The following is a 24479-nucleotide window of genomic DNA, read 5'->3' as shown; positions in this document are numbered from 1 at the left end:
CAAAATTTGACCAAAAAGTCATAGTATAGTATGTCGTCCAAAATTTGACCAAAAAGTCATAGTATAGTATGTCGTCCAAAATTTGACAAAAAAGTCATAGTATAGTATGTCGTCCAAAATTAGACCAAAAAGTCATAGTATAGTATGTCGTCCAAAATTTGACAAAAAAGTCATAGTATAGTATGTCGTCCAAAATTTGACAAAAAAGTCATAGTATAGTATGTCGTCCAAAATTTGACCAAAAAGTCATAGTATAGTATGTCGTCCAAAATTAGACCAAAAAGTCATAGTATAGTATGTCATCCAAAATTTGACAAAAAAGTCATAGTATAGTATGTCGTCCAAAATTTGACAAAAAAGTCATAGTATAGTATGTCGTCCAAAATTTGACAAAAAAGTCATAGTATAGTATGTCGTCCAAAATTTGACAAAAAAGTCATAGTATAGTATGTCCTCCAAAATTTGACAAAAAAGTCATAGTATAGTATGTCGTCCAAAATTAGACCAAAAAGTCATAGTATAGTATGTCATCCAAAATTTGACAAAAAAGTCATAGTATAGTATGTCGTCCAAAATTTGACAAAAAAGTCATAGTATAGTATGTCGTCCAAAATTTGACAAAAAAGTCATAGTATAGTATGTCGTCCAAAATTAGACCAAAAAGTCATAGTATAGTATGTCATCCAAAATTTGACAAAAAAGTCATAGTATAGTATGTCGTCCAAAATTTGACAAAAAAGTCATAGTATAGTATGTCGTCCAAAATTTGACAAAAAAGTCATACTATACTATTTGCTTATTAATGTATATTAACTAAGATGTTAACTAATGCTAAGTAATGCATAAGAATGATTATTCATATATTATTAAACAGTTAATTAATGCTTAATTATGTACTAACTAACGTTAATTAAGGGACCCTTACTGTAAAGTGTTATCCAGCCACGGCCACATTTCAAAAAAACCAAGCAGGTCACATCTACACAATGCCTGGCAGAAGCCAAGGGTGTTTTTGACCGAGGCACTTGAGGGACGCACTCTGTCGTTACTTAGCAACCAAAAGCTAGGAGCTGCAGAAATAATCAACACATTATATTAGGGAAATTATCAAAACAAAGGCAGCACAGCAACACTTTAGCAACTAATTCAGGAGGTTTGTCTGGATGATGGAGGTTCAGATTTAATTCCATTATCGTGGACAAAGACCAGTCTGATCTACTTCTTGTGCCCGGATAAGAAAAGAAAGTTTGAAAGATAGAGAGATATTTTCATCTGCTAAGAAGAACAGGCGCATTGCAGCGGGTGAGCATCTCACCCAGCGGCGCTCTTGTGTGTGTGGTTTGGTTTGTATATCACAGTCTCCAGCTCCACCAGCAGTGAGCTCTGTGGACCAGAATACAACTCTTCCATGAAACGAAACCCTTTGAGCGAACACATGACTTCACAGTCACACACAGATAAGAGCGAGTCTGTCCACTCAGTGTATGTGTAGAGAGATGACTACAGTATCAGCTGCTGGGTGCAGAGTGATGTGCTGCTGCCTCTGACAGGATATCGGTGTCTGAGAGACGCGTCACTGTCTCGAAATAAAAACACGGACAAACCGCACACCAACGCTGCTCTGAGATCTTCTACACTTCATGTGAAGGACAGGCTACAGCAGTCGTCTTCTGTGAAACTACTGTGAGGAGTTTCAGGGGGCGCCAAACTCATTTATGCTTCAATCACACAGTACATTTTTTAAAAAAAAGTCTGCTTTACCTATTCTGCATAATAAGAGGAGTCACAGATATGGTGGTAAAAACATTATATTGTCATGATTTTCAAACAACACGTTTTAAGAAGCAACACAACACTTAAATGAGCAAAGGAAAATACACAAATTGGACATAAAATATTGATTTAATCATTCAAAATGATTATATTATATTACAATTTTTGTTTGCTCCGACTCTTTTGTGTTTGTGCTCCATCAACTTGTTCTTTGCGCACGATTTCGACCAGGAAAATTTGGGGAACGAGTTCTCTGATGGACAACTCCTCTAAGCCCTCTATTTCCGGTACATTGAGCTGTTGCTCCAAAACTCAGTAGCCAATCAGGAGGCAGCTCCCTAAGGCCCGGAAATTTTAAAAATGTGACTATTTCTAATTTTTGCAAATTCAATCTTATTAAAAAACTTTAAAAGCAAAATAATTCTTATTGCATCTGTATATACACTACCGTTCAAAAGCGTGGGGTCACCTATACATTTTTTTTGTGTTTTCCATTAAAAGTCACACCTTTATACATCAAAAAAGTTGCAAAATGAATAGAATATATATATATATATATATATATACATATATATATATATATGTATATATATTAGAAATATTTACTTTTATTCAAAGTAATAATTTTGCCCTACAAACTTTGCTTTCGTCAAAGAACCAGCAACACTGTTTTCAGCTGTGCTAACATAATTGCACAAGGGTTTTCATGGGTTTTCTAATCATCCAATAGCCTTCTAACGCCATTAGCATACACAATGTACCATTAGAACACTGAAAATGGGCCTCTATACACCTATGTACATATTCCATTAAAAACCAGACGTTAGCAGCTAGAATAGTCTTTTACCACATTAACAATGTGAAGAGTGTATTTATGATTAATTGAATGTTATATTCATTGAAAAAAACGTCTAAGTGACCCCAAACTTTTGAACGGTAGTGTACGTTTTAATAGTAATGGGAAAAAAAGTTAATGAGTATTTGTTTTATCTTAAACGTATATTCAATTAGCAAAAGTTGAGATGTACCTATTGTTGAATTATTATTCAAGTTGAAACTTTACAATTAATACAATAAAAACCACACACACACACACACACACACACACACACACACACACACACACACACACACACACACACACACACACACACACACACACACACACACACACACACACACACACACACACACACACACACACACACACACACACACACACACACACACACACAGGCGTGCGCTCTGGTCTTATTTATATGGACACAAATACACACACAAAATGAAATCTGTTTAATAAACAATGATTTAAAGTAAATGGTGTCACCGCATGCATGTACCTTGGTGCCGTAGGCCTGGTTGGCCGTTGCAGGTTGGGAGTAGTACTGAGTGACCGCCTGCATGTAGGAGCTGTAATCCCCGTAGGTCGTCACTGGAGGAGGCTGGAACACAAGAAGGTCTGATGATTCATCCTGTACAGGTGATTTTTTTTCTTCCAGGTTTGATTTGAAGTTCTATGAAAAGGAAAACATCCTGGGAAAACTAGATTTTAGATTCTGTTAAATTCTGCGATCTCTGGCGTATATGACATTGAATAGAATAGATGAACAGATGCATAAGCTGTATTTCTTCTGTCCTTGACCTTACAATGTAAAAGGTAGCTGTTATTGGTTGTTACTGGTTGTTTTCCATTAAAAGGATGCAGACATGATTATACATATGGTTATTATAATATTGCTAAATCAACTAATCTAATGGTGGCAGACTTTTGCACAGTATTAAACTTTGTTTTGAGGGGGAAAACTACGATGGCCTGGAAGTGCAAACCATTATTACACAATGGGAAACTATAAACAAAAGAGCATTTTTTCCCTTCCAATCTATTGGAAGGGACTGACTTTCAAAATAAGAGTCACTGACTTAAGCTTTTCAACTACTTCTGATATCAAACGTTTGCCATAACATTCGAGAAAATAAATTATATGCTTTAATGTCATTCCACAAGCCTCGTCTTGGCAGTTTGTATGTTAAATATGATGTGGAAACGAATTGACCCCTCATTTTATCACTTCCAGGCCATTTTCAGCATTTGGTACATACATACTTTTACATAAGCACTTTGGCTTTTGTTCACTTGTTTTGTGATTTGTAAAAGTGTTTCATGTTTTGTAATACTGGTTTGCATAAAATGTTGGTGTGTGTGTGTGTGTGCTACCTGTGTGTGCTCCTTGCTGTAGTCTGTGGCCGTGCTGTCCTGTGGAGGAGCCGTGCTGTAGGTGTGAGCTTGTGCTGCTTGGTAGTGCTGGTACCACTGCTGCATGGCCTCCTGACACACACGCACACACGCGCACACGCACACAGGCGCACACGCACACAGGCGCACACGCACACAGGCGCACACGCACACACACGCACACGCACACACACACACACACACACACACACACACACACACACACACACACACACACACACACACAAACATACATCAGGCAAAGAGCAGATGAATAAATGATTGCTTCTTCATTTGCTTGTCTTTGCTGATTGTGTAATGTGACTTTCTGTCTCTTTCATTGTTGTTCCTGCAGAGAGCACACACTCTCTCTCTCTCTCCTCTCTGCTACGACTCTCCAAAGACAAATGAACGCGAACCATCTACTGGTGGATCTAATCATGACTCATTAGTTTGGACGACTAGATTGTCATTTAAAATGCTGCTGGAGAAAACATGCAGAGGCAGAGAGGGAAAGAGCGACAGAAGAAAAAAAGAAAGAGAGACAAAGACAAAGCCAGTCAGGAGGCCTCATGGCTTGTCGAGTGTCACAGGAGAGGAAGCAGTGGCAGATGAAGACACACAGCATGGACTGCCAAAATCTTCTCTCACTCTGTCTGCCCAAATATCCATAACCCTTCTCATCTCTTCCATATCCCTGCCTCCTCAAGTTACGACTCAACCATTAACATATTATGCATCTTCCAATCAATCATCTACCCGGCAACCACCTCTGTCACACCGTTTAATCCCTTGGAACAAAATAGACTCACATTCATTTTGGCCGTCATATTGCAGTACCTGTGTGTAGGCCTGGTTGTACTGACTGTAGTCAGCGGAGGTGTCAGTGCTGTACGGAGCATTTGTTGTAGCAGCAGCAGCAGCAGCAGCAACGCTGTGGGAGTAGGAGCCGGAGCCCTGAGACACAACAGGAGCAACTGAGCTGCTGTAAACTCCAGAGGCGACCTGTCTTCCCTGTGCTTTGCTCCCAACTGTCCCTGTAGAACACACGGAGAGAACACACAGGAGTGTTAGGCTTGGCCTTGGGCGAGCTTTATCTGCAACATCCTCTCAGGGAAAGACACAACCCCATAAAAATGTATATGTATGCATCTGTGGATGGAGAAGATGCTCAGTAGCCGTTGAGTTATTCCAGTTCCTACTGCATTTTCACATTAAAGGCAGGGGCAAAAAGCACAGCTGGACTTTTATTTTGAAGAAGCCACAGGGAGTTCAATAGCTCAATGATTTTACCAGTTACTGCTTTGTTCCTTTCTTAAATGTGAAAACAGTTACTGGCTATTAGCTTATTAGTAGCAACATGTGGCTTTGCCTAATGGAGCTTTTCCTTGCTCAGTGTTTAGTGTCAAATGTGGATGTTTTTAACGGAGCTCCAGACATGACACAGGAAAAACACTCCACTAAATAGTTATAATGTGCACATGAAATAGTAATTAATAATATTAATACCATTCCCATGAATTACCTTGAGAAAAGGGACACAAAATGTTTGGTTAAGTTTTATTTTAGGTTGTGAATAAGTCACAAAGATTAGAACTTCTGCAATCGATAACATTTAAACAAAACATTTTTCAAACACATGCGAGACACATCTATAAAAAAATCATATTATATAAAAGCATGTTTTTTCAAATGGAGTAGTGTAGTATCGTGGACACTATCACTGTGACATTTACAGAACGTTTAAGGACACTACAACGTATACAAAAATGACATAAAAGCGTATTTTTCACAATGACTGGAGTAGTATAATCCACAGGAAACATCTGAGGTGAGTTTAATGACGGTACTCTGTATCACGGTGTAGTTATTGAATATTTTTTAAATATCCTTCTCAGTTGTTGGTCCCTGTGCTCTGGTCTCGCTGATGACTGCACATCCCGATCAATGTAGTCTCTCGTCCTGCTCTTTTTGATGAAAACAAGGTTGTAGCTTGTTTTTCAAAATATGAATTGCATCTGTTTCAACGAATTAGTATTTTGTGGCCACAAATGACAGAGTTAATTAGTTTTATTCCCCCATGTCATGTCTGGAGCGCCGTATGTTCTGATAAGAGAAATAAAAACACTGCTATATGCATGTGGCATGTACGGCTGGGTTAAATTAAATTGAAAGAGCCATTAGGGATTAAGACTTTGATGTGATGTCATAATTAACCCTTCGATTCGCCTTCAAAAAATGTTACGTTAACACACCTAGAGCACCAAAATGTGTTATAAGTTATAAAAATTGTATAATTGCTTAAATTATTATTTCTTTTACATTTTTTTTAAACTAATATCAGTCCTTTCTTTACATATCAAATATAACATTTTTAACCCTTAATTTTGTCATGATGCACATTCATTTAATGAATTTCTTTGAATTTTTGCAATGTCATATTTCATAACATACTCCACACCTAGAGCACCAACATGTGCTCATTTTTACATTTTTTAAACTAACATCAGTCCACATCACACATATCAAACATTAACAAACATTTTTTTAAACCTTTAATTGCTTAATTGCATTGCCGAGTTTTTGTCAAGGTGTTTCATTTCTGTGAGTATTTTAGATACTAACAAATAAATGAAAAAATACACATGAACACTCAAAAATGCCCATCCTGGCATAAAGTTTTAACAATATACATGAAAAAAGTATAAAATATTCTAATAAATCAAAAGTCAAAAACACAGAAATGTGTCTAGGTCGATGTTAAAGGGTTAATATTTCACTATTATTTCATTATGTTTGTATGGCCCTCAAAATCTCTGAGTGTTTAACAACTGACAAAGCTTCACAGCTATAGAGAGGTGATAACACAAGACAAAGTTATTGAATTTAATTTAGAATTTGTAATCAAATGTAACTGATGTGTATTCAAGCTGACTGTTCTTACACACTCAGCCCAGATGAGCTTTGGTGACACTCCAAGGACAGATGTGTTGTTGCTGTTGCTGAGCTGTGTAATTTTGTCATTGTCTCATTTTTAAAAAAATATAACTAGAGATTACACGGTTTGCCAGCAATTCAACACAAACTCCTTCTTGTGTGTAAGAGTCACTTTAAGGGAGTGTTTCACAAAAGAACAACAAGTGTCTTCTGTGTGAGCGTGAATGTGTACCTTGCAGAACGACTCCTGGCATGACACTGGCCAGGTTCAGGTAAGGGTTGGAGGGCAGGCGGACTTCTTTAGGAGGATCTCCCAACAGAGAACTCTGACCACTGCTGACCTGATGAGAGAGAGAGAGAAGGATGAAACTGGCACAAAATTCCTGGAAGTAAATGCAACTCTGAACTTCATTCTTGTATCTTTTAAATCCTTTTTTTCCCGATTATGACTTGGTTTTTACCTAGGACTACTACAAAAACGATACTGTGACCCTGTGATTTTAAGCTCAACACACTGACTTCAAAATTACGGTTTTGAAGTTGCAAAAAAAATTTAAATGAACTAAACTAAAGAGGCAGTGGAATCCTGGGAGGGTTGTTCTCTCCGTTAATTACACTTTCCCTCCATTAGAGAGACTTTAGAGGAGACAGCGCTGGGGCTGGAATCAGTTCCCCTAAGAACTTCAGAGCTGTGATTATCTTTGAACAGCGCCTTATTATGGCTGATGATGATGTTAGAGGAGCGGTGCTTTATTTAAACCAGGCCTAGTTGCAGGAGAGATGGAGATCAGCACAAACGCAGAATGTAGAAAAATTCCAACATTAAAGATAACCTCAGGCAGCGCTCATACTTTATCTGTAAATAAGGGTGAGAGATATGTATAATGAGGACTTTCTAACATGGAGGCGTGGACCAGTTTGATTCACACACTCACACTGTGTGGCAATAGACAGAGAGAGTTAAGGTCGAGCAGAAAATCCAGCCATGCATGTCCCATAAAAAACATGTCAGTTGATCATAATCTTGAAATACTTCCCCAGTAACATAAAAGAGATAATTCATTTTTTCTTTTTAAAGTGGTATGACGTACACACAGTAGAAAAAGGTAGACCTGGGAATTGGAAACCACAATTTTACACATTACATGTTGTTTTGATGTGAACAGTGACAGCAGAGGAAAAAAAAATTAGCTGTCACCTCTAAAATAGTAGACCAAACTGGGAGGAAAACAAATCAATAAGATTAGAACTTAAAGCTATATTTTGAATATTTTTAGAACCGCGCCCAAAGTTGTGTTACGATGCAGAGGATCAGTTTATACATTGGAAAGGTTGTCTATAAGTGTACCAGATATAGCATAGCGTGAGAATGATATTGCTTTGTTTTTAAGTATCATGTTTTCTCTGCTGTGCCCAACAACGTGTAAATCCTGTCCAGTCGACTGTCTGTATAATATATGCAACACAGCGACTCTGCATAAATACCTTAAAATACCTTCCCCTCACATAAACAGCAAAATTGCTTTTGTGACAACCCCAGAGATGCATGCTTATGCATAACTGCGTGTGTACATTTTGAGACAAATTTCCTATTTTGTTGTTTATTTTAACCATAAAAGGGCCAGAAAATTAATGTCCTGTGAGTAAAGTGCTTTTGCCCAATTTGCCAGAATAACTTACAAAATCTGGCAGTTATTAACATAACATACATTTTACTGCTAGTAAAGTAAGTAGTGTATAAACAATTTAAAATGAAGAAACAACATTTGTTTGAGTTTTTAACTCAATGTCCAAAAAAACAGGTGCTTTTCCAACTCTCTCTTCTCTGGTGACAAAAAACTGATTCGCCGGCTTCCTGCAACAGTGCTAGTGAAGCTATCGTTATAACCACATGACTTGAAACTTCTCAGCTTTCAGAAACTGTTGGATTTTTTCTGAAATTAAAAACTGTTGCCTAATTACGGTGATGCAAAGTGTGCTCATCTGCTATACATTTGGTGTTAAAGGGTTAAAGGTTAGGCATTTATTTGCGATGTTAAACATTAGGATAAGGATTTATGGACTTCATTATGTCCACAAGTGTCCTCACTAAGAATGCTATTCGAGCATGTGTTTGTACATGTATGTGCATTACATTTCACAGTTCTCACCATGTTAGCCAGGGAACAAGCATCTACGCCGGTGTGCTGGCCTGATGATGTGTAAACTCCTCCAGGAGGTTTAGGGGGAGGTGGGCCGAGGCCGGCGTTACTTATGCCCAAGGAGTAGCTCTGTCCCTGCAGCTGCGAGGCCACCATGGTCCCTGGAGGAGCCGGCTGTCTGTCACAGGAGTAGGAGGAGGGAGTGGAAGAGGTGGAGGAAGCAGAGGGGGTTGTGCAGATAGAATGGGTGCTGATTTGTTCTCCCGCTCCAGCTCGACCCTGGAGGTATGGCATCATACCTGCTGCTGACACCACCACTGTGGCATTGTGGGCCGTCACAGGCACGGACTCCTGGCTCAAATCTGTGAGGAGATAGAGAGGACGGAAGAATAGAAGGAAGGGAGATTAAGAAAAAAGAGGCAAATAGACAACATTAAGGATATGTGAGAGTGTGAGTCAATGGTTGTTTTTCTCTACGTGTCCCTGTGATAGACTTGTCCAGGGTGTACCCCGCCTTTCACCCTATGTCAGCTGGGATTGGAGCCAGCGCCCCCCTACGACCCTCATGTGGAGGATAAAGTGGTAGATGATGAGTGAGTGAGTGAGACGGCATTAGAAGAATGAATCAATCAACAGAGAAAGAAAAATAAGGAACACAATGGCATGCAAAAGTGGAAAAAAAGAAAGGCAAAGTAAGGAAAAGAGACAGAAATACTATACAAAATTAGAAAAAGTAAAGTTTTGCAGAGTAATAATATTGGTGCGACAATGTTCCGTAAAGAAAAATCCCGTAAAGGAAATTAAATAAAGGGAAATGAAAGCAAGGAGACGAGTGACTCCAGACTGAGTCATAAAAAGGCTTTTCCAGATAACCATCAGTATCTCTGTCTCCTCTGGACAGAGACAAATCACTCAGTCGGCTCACAACTGAGCTCAGTCCCCATCATCTGTGTGGAGCTGTGTTTTCTGCTCGTACGCGATCACTTATCATGTTTATGTACAGCCCGGCACATTATTCCACTCACTCCGGGGGCTTTTTTTTTAATAATCACAAACACAAGCACACAGAAAACATACAGGAACACACTTTAAAGATGCACAACAAAGGCAAACTCACACGAAACACGTACACAATCGCACTCATTATAAATCCAATATTGCTGTGAAAAATGGCCTCTGCAGAACAATAAAAACAATCAGCTCTAATAGCCTCTAGCTAACAATCTCAGCTGACACATGCACACAATCAAAGGAGGGACACATCTCACACACACACACACACACACACACACACACACACACACACACACACACACACACACACACACACACACACACACACACACACACACACACACACACACACACAGCGTCCTGTGTTTGTGTGCACACGGTCTGTGATACATCACTTCCATTTAAAAACAACACAGCTCTTCTCAGCTGGAGATTTGAATTGTAAATGCAATGCAGTCGCCTGGGGATGTGTGTGTACAGTAATGTACGGCTGCACAAAAATCTGCAGAGGGAAACCTGACATCAACACATGATGATCCTGTACATGTACATCCTTTTATTCAACACATCAAACAAGAGAGTCAGACAACTATCTTTACCTCATGAACAGCTTGGTCTGATGTTGCTTGATAGTAAAATGATAGATTGATGATAGATATGATGTTAAATACAATGCGGCTACAGCTCACTTCTTGTTTTTGGACATTGAGAAAAAAAACTCAAACTAATGTTATTGTAAATATGTGTTATAGTGTTCAAATGTCAAGTTTAACATGCAAAATCGGGTTGCAATCTGTTTTTTTCTCTCAATAAAACTTTTAGTTTTTTCTTCATTTTAAATTGCAGTGAACATGCAGTAAATTGTAAATGACAGATATTGAAGCTTATTCTGGAGAAATGGGCCAAAGCACTAACTCACAGGACATTTTCTAGCCCTTTTATGGTTCAAATAAGCAAACAAGTTCAGACGAACATTTGGAGGCTTAGGTGTTAAAGGGTTGACAACGAAAGTAACAAGGTTCTGTTTTTGTTGGACATGAAAAGGTATATTTTATTTCAATTGACATCAATCAGTGACATGTCTTATTTCATATGAAGCACCTTTAACTTTACTAAGTACATTCCCTTATTTTTCGCTTGACTAACCATCTGCTTTGCATCAGCTCAACTCCTCAAGTTTTTAACACACTCTATAAATAAACGTGGCTCGACTTGAACATCAGTCAATGGTAAATGACAAAGGGGATGAACAAATATGATGAATGCAGCTCATCACAGGTCAGTTCTTTCACTACAGCTTCATCCGTTTTGCAGTAATTACTTTAGTACTGGAACGCTCTCTCTTGCTTACCTGTAGGGGAATCTCCCAGGAGGCCTTTCCCCAGTGACACGAGGCCTGGAGGCCGCAGAGACAACGCTTTCTGCATCAGCAGCCTGGATGGGTCCCCGAGCAGACTGGAGACCTAAGGGTGAGCAAGAAAGAAAGAAAGAAAGAAAGAAAGAAAGAAAGAAAGAAAGAAAGAAAGAAAGAAAGAAAGAAAGAAAGAAAGAAAGAAAGAAAGAAAGAAAAGACAGAAATGATCAACGAGATGTAAAAGGAAGAAGAGAAAGATGGAGGCAGAAAAAGGATTTAAGGGACAGAAACTTAACCTTTTACAGTCCACTCAATGAAATACTTAGACATTCAATGTGAAAATTAAGGTCCATGAAAGTGCCCTATACATTATTACATTATATACAACATTATTTTAGAACATTATAGAATATCTTAGAACAGTGTTTCTAGAGCTGCAACTAACGATTATTTTCGTAATCGATTAATCTGTCGATTATTTTCTCGATTAATCGATGAATCGTTTGGTCATAAAATGTTAAAAAGCGTTGATCAGTGTTTGTCAAAGCTAAAAATTCCGATGTTCTTGGATGTCTTGTTTTGTTCACAAACCAAAATGATTCTGTTTGAATGATTTCTTTGTTTATGTGGAGCAAAGAAACAAAGAAAATATTCACATTTAAGAAGCTAAAACAATCAGAACTCTTGTTTACTGATGAAAAAAAGCTTCAAACCGATTAATCATTATCAAAATAGTTGGCGATTAATTTAGTAATCGATTAATAATCGATTCATCGATTAATCATTTCAGCTCTAAGTGTTTCTAAATTCTCACAGACTTCAGCTTCACTTGAGCAAGGAGAGAAAACACTATAGAGACACAATTCAAAAGGAAATATGTAAATCAAAATGTGGACGGAAATTCCAACGAGTCTTGATTTTTCCCTTTGAGCACAAAAAGAAGTAATAAGGTTGTAGAATTTCAGGGTTGTTTGGATACATTTAAGTGCCGGAGATGTAAATGTACGAGCACATATGCACATATGCCACACACAGAGATGTCTTACACTAGTGATGCGTTTGTCTTTGATGTGAAGAAGCTGTTGCTGTGCCAGCTGCATGTGTAACAGGTTCTGAAGGACGAGTCCGTTACCAAGCATGGCGCTCTGTCAAGAAAAAAAAAAAAAAGAGGGAAAAGTCACAACTGTCAAACAAACTCATCAACATACACACACTAAAAAAAAATCATGATTACGGGTTTGCGACCTGGTGAGCTTTTCCCAGTGTGAGCAGCGCTGTGGTGAGAGGAGGTCGCAGGAAAGGCAGGCTGCTGTGACGCCCGTACTTCCCTAAACAGGAACAAACAACATCATCAATCAGTGGCCCTGTTTGTGTTCGTCTTTTGCTTTCTTTCTTTCTTGCCCTTAATGCATCAATCAAGCTCATACAGGTGGAATTATTATAGTATAGTCACACAACAGATCCATCAGTCCTTTACAACACAATTAGAGAAGGTGACACACAGCCCACTCACAACAAAAACAAAAACTTTTATTTTCATGATCGTTTCCTAAATGGAGGTACGAAAAGAGAGAGAACAAATATTAACTCTATCTTGTACATGTTCACATATGTTATACATCTAAATTAACACCTTATATGCTGAGCTCACTGTGGAAGAAAAGCGTAGACACACCATTTTTGCAATATGATATTTCGAGAATAAAGTGATAATATTATGAGAATAAAGTCGTAATATTATGAGAATAAAGACGGAATCCTTTTAGAATAAATTTGTGATCTTTCGTGAATCAAGTCATCGAAAATGTAGCTAAAAGATGGATCAAATCAGAATTAATTAAAAAATCTAAAGAAAGTCAGACGGGGAAAACAAACTGAGTCACATGACATGTGGAGCGTTATAGATTGTTGTCTAGGTTGTGTGTCCACTCTCAGCTCAGAGAACTTAAGTCAAGTAATAATAATATTAATACTTTTATTTACATCTTTCATACTTAACAACATTTCAAAAAACATAAAGCTCTTATGAAAAGAAGTGCATAAACAAAAGAGTGCATAAACAGATAAATAAGATCAGTTTTTTTTTTGTTTTTTTTACATCCAATAATCATCCAAGTGCAGTTTGGATGATTGGAAGCAAATATCAGGAAAACTGAAAACACAGACAGCATCATGTTGCACGTTCCATGTTCACGAGTGATGCCAGAATCATTTCTCACCTTCAGGCGTGTGCCACTCTTCTCACTGTGTGTGTGTGTGTGTGTGTGTGTGTGTGTGTGTGTGTGTGTGTGTGTGTGTGTGTGTGTGTGTGCTGCACAAGGCCCCCTCATAATAAATGTAAGCGTCAGTGCTAATGGTAGTTTCCTCCAGAATAGCATGAGAAAGTTTAACATTTAATCAAGGTCCTAATTTTGGATTTTAATTGTGCGGCGTGTGCGTGCTGTTCTTCAGGAGAGAGAGCGCTCGTCCGCTTCCACCATCCTCTCTTCTTCCTGTTCTGCTTCCATTTTAATACCTGATTAGCCATTCATCATATAATGAAGCCGTCGTTGGAGGTGATTACAATAGATAGTCGGCTCTAACAGAGAGGCAGAGTACAGTCTCTGATCAGGACCTCGACAAACCTCAGAATGTAGATAGATTATTCAAATGAATCATCATGAACTCTCAAGTCACTGTTCAAGACTCAGTCTCACGATTTCTATTTCATTTCCTGTGAAAAATTCTACATAAATTCCTAAATTATTAATAATATATTAATATTTTATATACAGAAAATAAGAAGAAAAGTGTAGTGACACCTATTGATCAGAGAATAAATGTAGCAGTGATATAACAGGATGGGTGAGTAATACAAAAAACTGAATTATGATTTTTGAGAATAAAGTTGTAATCTTTAGAGAATAAATTTGTAATATTTTGAGAATAAAGTCGTAATATTATGAGAATAAAGTCGTAATATTATGAGAATAAAATTGTAATATTATGAGAATAAAGTTGTAATATTATGAGGAAAAAGCTGTAATATTTTGTTAATAAAGTCGTAATATTATGAGAATAAAGTCGTAATATTATGAGAATAAAATTGTAATATTATGAGAATAAAGTCTTAGTATTATGAGAATAAAGTTGTAATATTATGAGAATAAAGTTGTAATATTATGAGAAAAAAGCTGTAATCTTTTGAGAATAAAGTCGTAATATTATGGGAATAAAGTCTTAATATTATGAGAATAAAGTCTTAATATTATGGGAATAAATTCGGAATATTATGAGAATAAAGTTGGAATCTTTCGAGAACAAATTCATAATCTTTCAAGAATAAAGTAGTAATATTATGAGAATAAAGTCGTAATATTATGAGAATTACTATTACTAATTACTATTCAAGCAAAATCTCAGATGTTCAGACCACGATCAAACCTGCGTCAAGTTATATTTTGGTTGGGGCTTCACAAATAAAGAAACACTTAATCTTTTGTCATATCAGCACCACATTAGAAACAGGAAAAACACAGAAATAATAATGACGATAAAGTGCAGTTGCATGGGTTCTTGTAACTGCACATAGATGTTTAATTTACAAACCAGTGATTTTTGTCAGCCCTACATTTTGGCGTTGACCTTTTTAGAACTCAAATGAGTGTCAGTGCTCCAGGTGACAGCGCTTCACACAGTCATTCACAGTCAGGTCGTACCTCCTCTTTTCCCAGTGTGGTACGGTCTCATGAGGATCTGCAGAGCGGCCGGGTTGGTCATACTGGTCAACAACTGGGCCAAGTTTGGTTCTGGCAGCAGACCTTTCCTATTACTGAGAACCTGAGGAGGAAACGACAGACACAGACACGTAAGAGGAGGAAGTGTGTGTGTGTGTGTGTGGTATACGTTGTCATTAGTTATCCCCTGATGGCTGTGGTAATCATTACACTAGTTTACATCATCACAGTGTGTCTGCACTTTCAGCTGAGTGTGGAGCTTCTCTGGTAAACTCAAGAAAAAAGATAATCCGTGTGCAATACGTGTCTGCTGCTTAGGTAAATAATAAAAGCATAAATACATAACAATATTTATATTTACATATTTATTGTCATAAAAGGTCATATCTCTTCATAAGCGCATACTTTTTGTCATCTTTATATTTTCCTGTTAATACCATATTATACATATTGTTGCATTTATTTTGACACTAACTTCTGGGATGATAGTGTACATGTGCCTGGTCCCCATTTTGCTGTGTGTGTGTGTGTGTAGGGCCGCAAATTAAAGAGTATTTTCATCATGGTTTAATCTGTCCATTGTCAGAATGTCAGAAAATATTGAAAAATGTTGATCTGTGTTGACCAAACCTGCAACTGATGATGTTCTCAAATGTCTTGTTTAGTCCTCTAACTAAAAGGATTCAGTTATGATGATTTCTTTGTTACATGGAGCAAAGAAACCACAAAAGAAGCAGTAATCGGTTAATAATCCATTAATCGGTTTGAGTGTTGTAAATGAAGTACATTTTTTGGTCCAGAAAATAATATTGAAAAATGTTGATCGGTGTTTAACAGACCTGGAAAGAACGATGTTCTGAAATGTTTTACTGATTTTTTTTTTGTCAAAAGGAGCAAAGAAACCAGAACATATTCACATTTAAGGAGCTGAAAAATCAGAAAATGGAAAAAAAAAAATTGTGGTCCTGACTGAGAATGACCTCCAGTTGCTGCTCCTTTTTTTCTCACCAAACCACTCAACACACTATTTCTCTGCCAAGCATCTCCAGACCTCCACGATTTGTGATATTATAAAGTGGAATTGACGCTTTTGGCCGACACGGCCTTCTGGATCTTGCCTTGTCAACCCTGTCAATAATCACCTCCAATACGCCTCACTCGGGAAAAATGGTGCGGCTAGAGCTCAAGAACTAATCTTTTAACCTGATCATGTTGGGGACTCGATCCTGAACTTGTAATTGTAATTGCAATTTTATTTTTAAGACGGGGACAATGCACAATAAAACATTAATCTTGCACAACAAGAAAATATGCATTGTGCCAGGTTTTAGCAGATTGCTATTTTCCACCTGCAGTCCCTGGGCAGGTCGATGGTATGGTACACAGATTGTAACAGATTGTAAAGTTCTGTTTAAGTGAAAAACAAAAACTTTAAAAGACAAGATGAACCTCTGAGAGTTACAGATTTCCTTTCCAGACACCGACTCTATGAGGAGGAAATAAAGAGCGGCTCTAAAAAGTCAAGCCACTTCAACAGAAGCAGCAATTTAGGCTTTGATAATGTCATGTTTGATTATCTCTCACACATAATGCACATTATGTGCATTTATTGCATGTTGAGCACATTTTCGTGGATCGTCACTGGTTTTATTCAGGACTGTCATTGTGATGTTTTCACTTAAACTGGACGTCTTGAGAGTCAAGACACAGATAATGAGGTTAATTAAACTCTAACCCTGTCTAGAACTGACACAGACAGGAAACTCTTTACACTTGCTTTTTTTTAAAAAGTCTCTGCTCCACTGATGAACTGTGTCCATTTATATATATTTTTTTATTAATCCCTTTAGGGAAATTATTTCTCTCTTTATTCCACCCTCTACTAAATGGAAACCTTCCTAAAATGGGGGGTTGGGTATCTTGCAAGTCAAATTCCCTTTCCACGAGATAAAATATCCACTTTTATTGCTATTGCAATTGTGTGTTAATTATTCAAGGTTGGAGCGTTACTGCACAACGCCGTCAAAACATTAACCCTGTAACACAGAGCGGATTGCAGGCGACACGTTCGCACAAGCACACTTTGCATCACTGTAATTACAGTTTATGAAAGATAAGAACTTACACGTTATTGGTAATGGACAGAGGGAAAACTCAAACACATGCTGTTTCAAATATGTGTTATACTGTTCAATTTTCAAATTTAACATGCAAAATCTGGTGTTCATGTACACCTATATAACGTATCACGCTTTTTTTTATGAACATTTGAAGGCTTGGAACGACTGTGTTATTTATAAATAAAACGTTTTGTTTTTCTTAATTTCAAATTGTTAATACACCATTTTAGCATGCAGTAAATTGTACATAGTTATTCTGGAAAGCACTTAGTCACAGGACATTTTCTGGCCCCTTTATGATTAAAATAAGCAACAAGAAAGCTCAGATGGACATTTTGAGGCTGTTAAAGGACCAGTGCGTATATTTGAGCTAAAATTTTAGCACACACAGTTCAGGTTTTCAACAATTTATTATTTAAAATCCTGTTTTTTATTAATTTATCTTCACCCTCACATGAAATCTAAGAAAAAAGTTGTTTACCTTCCTCTTCCCTTAGTCAGTGACTGGAAAACACTTCTAACAAACTGACTGACTAACTAACTAACTCACTAACTAACTAGTAAGCACAAAGTTGCAGACTCAGTCCTTATATTATAACGTCATGGTAGACTTCATGGAAAACTCACCTTCATTTTCAAGATTGTAATAATAAAAGCCTCTAAAAGACTCTACACTTTAAAACCCCTTTCCTGAATAAAGGATTTTAAAAGGGTTCTTGGTGGAATGCTCCAAAAGGGCTCCAGGTGGAACCTTTATGAAAAGGTTCTACCTGGAGCCAAAAAGAGTTCTCCTATGAGGACAAGCCGAAGAACGGTTCTACTTAGCACTGGTATTTCTAAGAGTTCGAGGGACTGTTGTGGAACTCTTATTTCTAAGATTGACCTTTAACTGTCATTAATGCAGGATATAAAAATAAGTGTTTATAACATGTGTGCATTACATGTCTGTTTAATTTGCATAACACCATCTATAAAAACAAAACTCTTAAATTGTATATTTTGATTTGAAGATAATTCATTTGTTCGGTCCTGTGTATCTATTTCCCTCCTGTCTTTTTTGTGTTTCTCGAGCTCAGGTTGCGATGCATTTATAAATCTGACGCGTCACACAACGTTCTTGCGACTACATCTTCCATTTAATTCTGCTCAGTCCACACTTACAAGCCGACTTAATGTTTTACCCTTTTTTTTTTTTTGCCTAAACTAAAACTAAATCTCTGCTGACTTGTGTTTAATCAGACGACCGTCTTAAGGAACATTTCCCAGTCGCTATAAGCTGCCAAAATGTAATTCAACAAATGAAATCCTATTGAATTAGTCTGCGTCTGTTCGACCCTCCTGAGCACTGACAGCAGCAGCGGCAGCAGCAGTTACGTGCTTTTTTTTTTTTTTTTTGTCTGGCCCAGAGACACAGCTATTTAAAACAACATTAGCTGGATGGTGATATTTCCCACTCGTCTGCCCCTGAGCTACAGCATGACTTCAGCTCATGTCAACCTTGTTTCCTCCTTGTCACATCCAAAAGAGAAAGCATTACTGATGAGGATGAAGTGGGTTTTGACTCCTGTCTGTCAGCAGAAGAGGAAGAGGAGAGGAAGAGTGTGCTGCAGTGCACAGAGACAGTATATAAGTTGGTGTGTCACTGCGCGTGTGTGCGTGTGTGTGTGTGTGTGTGTGTGTGTGTGTGTGCATGTTCAACAAGGCCAGTCATGGCTGACAGCGTCTTTCAAGGGAAGAGAGAGAAGGAGAGCTTTACCACAGTTTCTTTTTCTTCAGCTGGAGGAAATGTCACCATGCATCAGTCTGTTTGGCTACTGGCACAAAATACACCCACACAATCACAAACACACACACACACACACACACCAAGGAGGTAAGGAAGCTGTGAGGAAGGAAAGGCGAGAAGAAACCCATAAGGAGAGGGATGGATGGAGAAGAAAGGAGGAGGCAGGGGGAGGCCATCTGGTCCCTAATGCTTACACTCACAATTACTAACTGCAGAAATGAAGAGAACTGCTTCAGAGAGCTGTAGGCGGGGGGAGTAAGGTCTCCATCGCTTTCTGAAGGTCTCATGTTTTTTTTTTTTCCCTTCCACACAGCTCACATTCACAACAATAAAATTAAAGGAGCCTCAGGGGCACTAATGAAACCTCTCCGTCCCCCCTCGTCCTCAGATGCTGTCTGTCTCTTTCCAGCACTTCTCTCTCTCTTAATCAAACCGTTTCCTTCTCCTCAGCGTCCTCAGCTCACGTCTTCTAAACAAACACATTCATTTTCCGCGCTCCAGCGACCGTCTTTATTGCAAACCCAGGGCGGTGACACTTTTTAACCCCGTGACTTTCAAACCGAGTCGAGGCTGCAAACTCTTCAAACACCGACGTGACAATTCCTGCCTGCTCGGCAGCGAATACACTCCAAAAAAATAATAATGCTGTCTGTTACATTTCAGCAAAAATGATGGCGCAGCAGTTTGAAAATTCAAGAATGACAGAAATAAGGTAACATGATGTACAGGTAAGTGCATACAAGGGTTATTTTTTGTGTGCCAACGGTCCATTAAAAATGACATCATCTGACTTAATGTGGCCCTCCATAAGCTCAATGATAGAAATCTTAACTATGACTTGACTTGACATTCCATGGCCTACAGGCCAAACTCCTAACACACCACAAACCTGCACCGCATGCGGAAATGTAGCTGAATTTTCGTTATATGTTGTGTTCACAGACTGTTCAATTAAAAATATTCAACGCTTATTTAACATCCATCCATCCATCCATCCATCATCTACCGCTTTATCCTCCACCAGAGGGATGCGGGGGGGTGTTGTGCCTATCTCCGCTGACATTGGGCGATAGGCGGGGTACACCCTTGACAGTTCGCCAGTCCATCACAGGGCTTATTTAACATTAGAGTTAACTGGACTTGATGGAAGGTCGTATTACGATACTGTAAAACGTATGAGCTTACACACTGGAGCCACTAGAGAGCAATGAACGTGAGTAGAACGTGTCACTTATTCGTTCAGAATCAGCTCTTTATCACCACTTGAAGCTCAGCTTTAACTGTTCTCTATGGGATGGAACGGAATAGGATTTTTTTTTCACTGCAGTGAGCTTGAAGCCGATCGGACAAATGCTGCAAAAATGTTACTTCCATGGAAGCTCAGCTTCTCTGGGAGTCAACAGAGCAGTGGACGCGGACGCAGGTTTGTCCTGTGTGGACAAACCAGACAAAGCTGGTTGTTGTGTGTTATTTGCTCAGTGATATAGACCATTTTCATTTGCACATAATACACTGTCAATAAAAGCACTAATATTGCACTATAGCATTTCAGTTTTACATAATTATCACATTTGCTTGTTGTAGTTGTTCTTTTGCAGAATTTATGTATAAATAACTGGGCCTGAAATGAGCTTCCCCTGTTTCAAAGACTAGCAACCACCACTGCTATCAATAGATACTGAAAATTGTGATACAAGTAGTAGTTTTTAACAAGAAAAATTAAAATCAAGCCATCTTTATCCTTAAATGTAAGTCCTTTGTTCTGCCAACTTCCCCCACATCACTCTTCTGTGTCACTTCCACGCATAAACACACTAACGTGTTACGGCTCATGTGTCGGCGACAGCTTTCCTTTTCTACCACGGACTGTAGCTCCAACTTCACATCCAGTAACTGTAAGTCTGGTTTGCTGTGTATTTGAACGTCTGTATGTATCGGAGTCATACTGTGTCACAGGCTGCGAGTTTTTCGGTTTATTTCAGGCAGCAGGAGACAGTGGAGGAGCCCAATCAGTCTACAGAACTATAATTATCATGTCAGTCCCTCTCTGCTTCCACAGCACCATGTAGGAGGGATACCACGGCTACAAAGACTCTTTCAGCCAGAGGGTGTTTATGCATGTGCACCATGTCAAACCTCTGTATATCTCAACACTGGATGCGCGATAACCAGTCGGCGCTGGCTTCACAATTAGGTGTAGCTGTAGCCGCGAGCACGTCGGCTTGTTTTTGTGTGCGTTTGTGTTGAAAGATGTTTTGGTAGTATAGTGTGTGCACTTCCAGATTTCAGTAAAATGCTCTGGGTTTCATTCAATTAATCCAACCTGTTCATATTTGAGTGAAAGACACTTCAGTGAAGCTGGAGCCACTCATTTCAAATGCCACCAAAAGAGCCTCTTTTTGTGTGTTCCCTCACACCTATAACCACAACACCCTTATATTTTAATACACTTGAGTGGACTGTTATACTGACCGACAATATACAGTACTCTTACAAATACTTTTGCTCCTAATTTGTTTGACTGTACATAAAAATACAGTATGCCGATGTGTTTACATTCTGTGATTCTGCAGTCTTGCGATGCTGATTATATAAGAGTTGCTTAGTAAGGCTGCCACACTTTGTCTTCCTGCCGGTCAACTTCTTAATCAGCTTCAATCTGGAACATGACACTTTCAGACACAAACAATTGTGTAATCACAGTTATCCTGTGAAATAACACGGCACGTTCATGTCACAGAGGACAGCACTGATGATATCGACACTGCTGCTAATGACTATCTAATCTGATATTCATTTTATTATCACTGCAACGGAATATCATTTTTTTTGACACCCAGAATATGTACAGAGATCCCCTAATAAGTGAGGTTGTGCTGCTGCTGTAGTCAATCTAAATGTGATCCTCTGCAAACATTGTTTGAGTTCATGTTGCATTTGTATAATTTCAAACTGGCCTTTCTCATCTGACCTTTGATATCCCTGAGGCATTTTCCACCAGAAAACCACCACTCATTGCCTCTTTCTGTAAACCCAAAAGAGTTGCGTGCAAAAATCCCAGGAAATCAGCACTTTCTGATCCAACCGTGTCATGTTCAAAGTCACTTAAATCAATTTTCTTCCTAGTTCTGATGCTCAGCTGTAACTTCAGCAGGTCATCTTGACCATGTTTCCATGCTTAAATGCAGTGAGTTGCTGCAAAGTGCTGCAGATATTTGTGTTAACAAGCAGTCCAACAGGTGTACCTATTAAAGTGGTGGATAGATATTTTATATGATTCTACACCGGAAAGGACTCTGACTTAGAAACCTGGGCATTCCTTTACTGGTGCATACATATGTGTGTAATGTTATGTGCTGTATTAGGTAAATGGTACACTCTAAATTGATCATAGGTGTGAATGTGAGAGTGAATGGTTGTTTGTGTGGACCTGCGATGGACTGGCGATCTATCGCCCTATATCAGCTGAGATTGGCACAGCACCTCCTGCGACCCTTCGGTGGAGGATAAAGTGATAGATAATGGATGGATGGATGGATGATGGGCTGTCCTGCTCTTGCGCAAACTACTCACCATGCCCTGGGCAGCGATGAGAGCAGCCAGTGTGCTTCTCCCTGAGGTGCCGGGAGTACAGAGCGACAGACGCACCTCCTGTCCTCCCACCAGTGTTCGGTCCATCTCCGTCAGAACAGCCTCTGCTTGCTCTGCGCTCTCGTACTCCACCACACCGAACCCCCGGACAGGACTAGCCTCATCCTGAGCAAGCTGTAAGACATTAGTAAAAGAAAATACAATAATCAATACAGGCAGAACAACTGTGATTGTGATTATGATGGGAATTATTCTCATTTTCACTTGAATAAAATATTCTGAAAGTATATGAGAGTATAGGCCAGGACAATATTTAATTTAAAATGACAATTTGACACAGGGTAGAAGTAAAGGAGATGTTTTTAAAAGTCTAAAATCCCATTCGATAGTTGAGTAATTTGAATTGATTGGCTTCGCACTTCTTCCAGGTAGAAAAGACATTGTTTTGTGCCAAATGCAAGTTCCAAAAACAGTTCATACAACACACCAGTCTAGCAACGGTCACTTTCCTGTTCAGCTTGATGGGCTGAACTTGATAAAACTCTATTTTCCCTTTCTGAGTCTGAGATGTGCTGGGAGTCGATCATTTGTCGATATAAGCAGATTCCATTCTTTATCTTTCCAGGTTTATGTTGAGAGGCAATACATTTAAAGCAGACCTAGAATGGAGGTTCCAATTAACGCTGTTGTTTAGTGTGTATCTGCGTCATTACTTTGTTTAAGAAGCCCTGAAGGTTCTAAACAAACAGTTCAGCCACTGCTGAGAACGCTGTGTTTTATTGTAATCTCTGGCTCAGAGAGATCTCTGAAAAAACCCATTCTGGTTACGTAACCAGCATTTTTCCCTGAACAGTGGATCGTCCTGCTCCGGGCACTAGTCCGGGCACATCCAGTTGCGTACATTGTACCGCAGAAGAAGAAGAACGTCCGTTGTGGAGGTGTTTCACGAGCGACAGTGTCTTCTGACTCTGTGTCTGACTCCGGGTCAATGGGGTAAAAAGGACTGACAAAGCTATTTTTAAACATTGTTAAAACAATGTTTCGATAACGAGTAGCAGTGCATCCACTGTTCCAGAGGGGGTAGCTGCGCTTCTGCGAGCTGGTGTGCTGATTACGTCACTTCCAGGTATTGGCCAATCGAAGTGCAGTTGGGAAAGCTGTCGTTGGCTGGCCAATCACAACACAGTCTGTCTTCTGGGTGTGAGATTTCAGTCTGAAACAGCGAGACTGACGAGAGCTTCAGTGAGGAGAGATTTCTATCGGCTCGTTTCAACTAGGAGGTTTTTGACCATAAAAACAAGTTTATGTATGTAAGTAGACTTCCATAACTCACATTATGTGCAATAGGACCACTCTATGTGAGCTTTAAAAACTCTCATGTGTCCGTCTTTAGTATTGAAAAGCAACTCAACTCAAATGTATTCATTGAGCACATTTGAAGTGCTGTAAAGAGTGACCAATAAAATAGAAAGCATAAAAACATAAAACATTTTAAAACGATACAGAGCACAGTAAAAACAAAAACCCGTAAAAGGAGTCCACCTCAACCTGAGTTAAACACCATGGAGTAAAAGAAGGTTCTTAAGGCAGATTTAAAGAGCTCAACAGTCTGGGCACCTCTTATGTGTCAGGGCAGGACATTCCAGAGCCGAGGAGCTGCCACTGCGAAGGCTCCTTCACCTCTGCTCTTTAACTTTGTTCTTGGGATTTCCAAAAGCAGCTGGTTCGCCGACCTAAGTGCTCTGACTGGAGTGTGTAGGTGCAGCAGTTCAGACGGATACTGCAGGTGCTAGCCCATTCAAGGATTTAGAAAG

At 38.9% G+C, this 24479-nt stretch overlaps 1 protein-coding gene across 1 annotated transcript in view; it reads right to left on the bottom strand.

The window, feature by feature from the left end:
• Window positions 1–24479, bottom strand: part of raver2 (ribonucleoprotein, PTB-binding 2) — a gene marked incomplete at both ends in the record, with an annotated part of 102305 nt that overhangs the window by 16864 nt on the left and 60962 nt on the right. Inside the window, 10 exons of the mRNA XM_083888502.1 lie at window positions 3114–3215; window positions 3989–4099; window positions 4847–5043; window positions 7176–7284; window positions 9094–9446; window positions 11450–11561; window positions 12499–12597; window positions 12698–12780; window positions 15151–15271; window positions 22648–22839. Of these exons, the coding sequence (XP_083744628.1) occupies window positions 3114–3215; window positions 3989–4099; window positions 4847–5043; window positions 7176–7284; window positions 9094–9446; window positions 11450–11561; window positions 12499–12597; window positions 12698–12780; window positions 15151–15271; window positions 22648–22839 (1479 nt within the window). The remainder of the gene's footprint in view (window positions 1–3113; window positions 3216–3988; window positions 4100–4846; window positions 5044–7175; window positions 7285–9093; window positions 9447–11449; window positions 11562–12498; window positions 12598–12697; window positions 12781–15150; window positions 15272–22647; window positions 22840–24479) is intronic.

The sequence above is a fragment of the Microchirus variegatus genome (assembly GCF_963457635.1).
Source record: "Microchirus variegatus genome assembly, chromosome: 4".
NCBI classification, from domain to species: domain Eukaryota; kingdom Metazoa; phylum Chordata; class Actinopteri; order Pleuronectiformes; family Soleidae; genus Microchirus; species Microchirus variegatus.
This window is presented reverse-complemented; position numbering and strand designations above follow the sequence as displayed.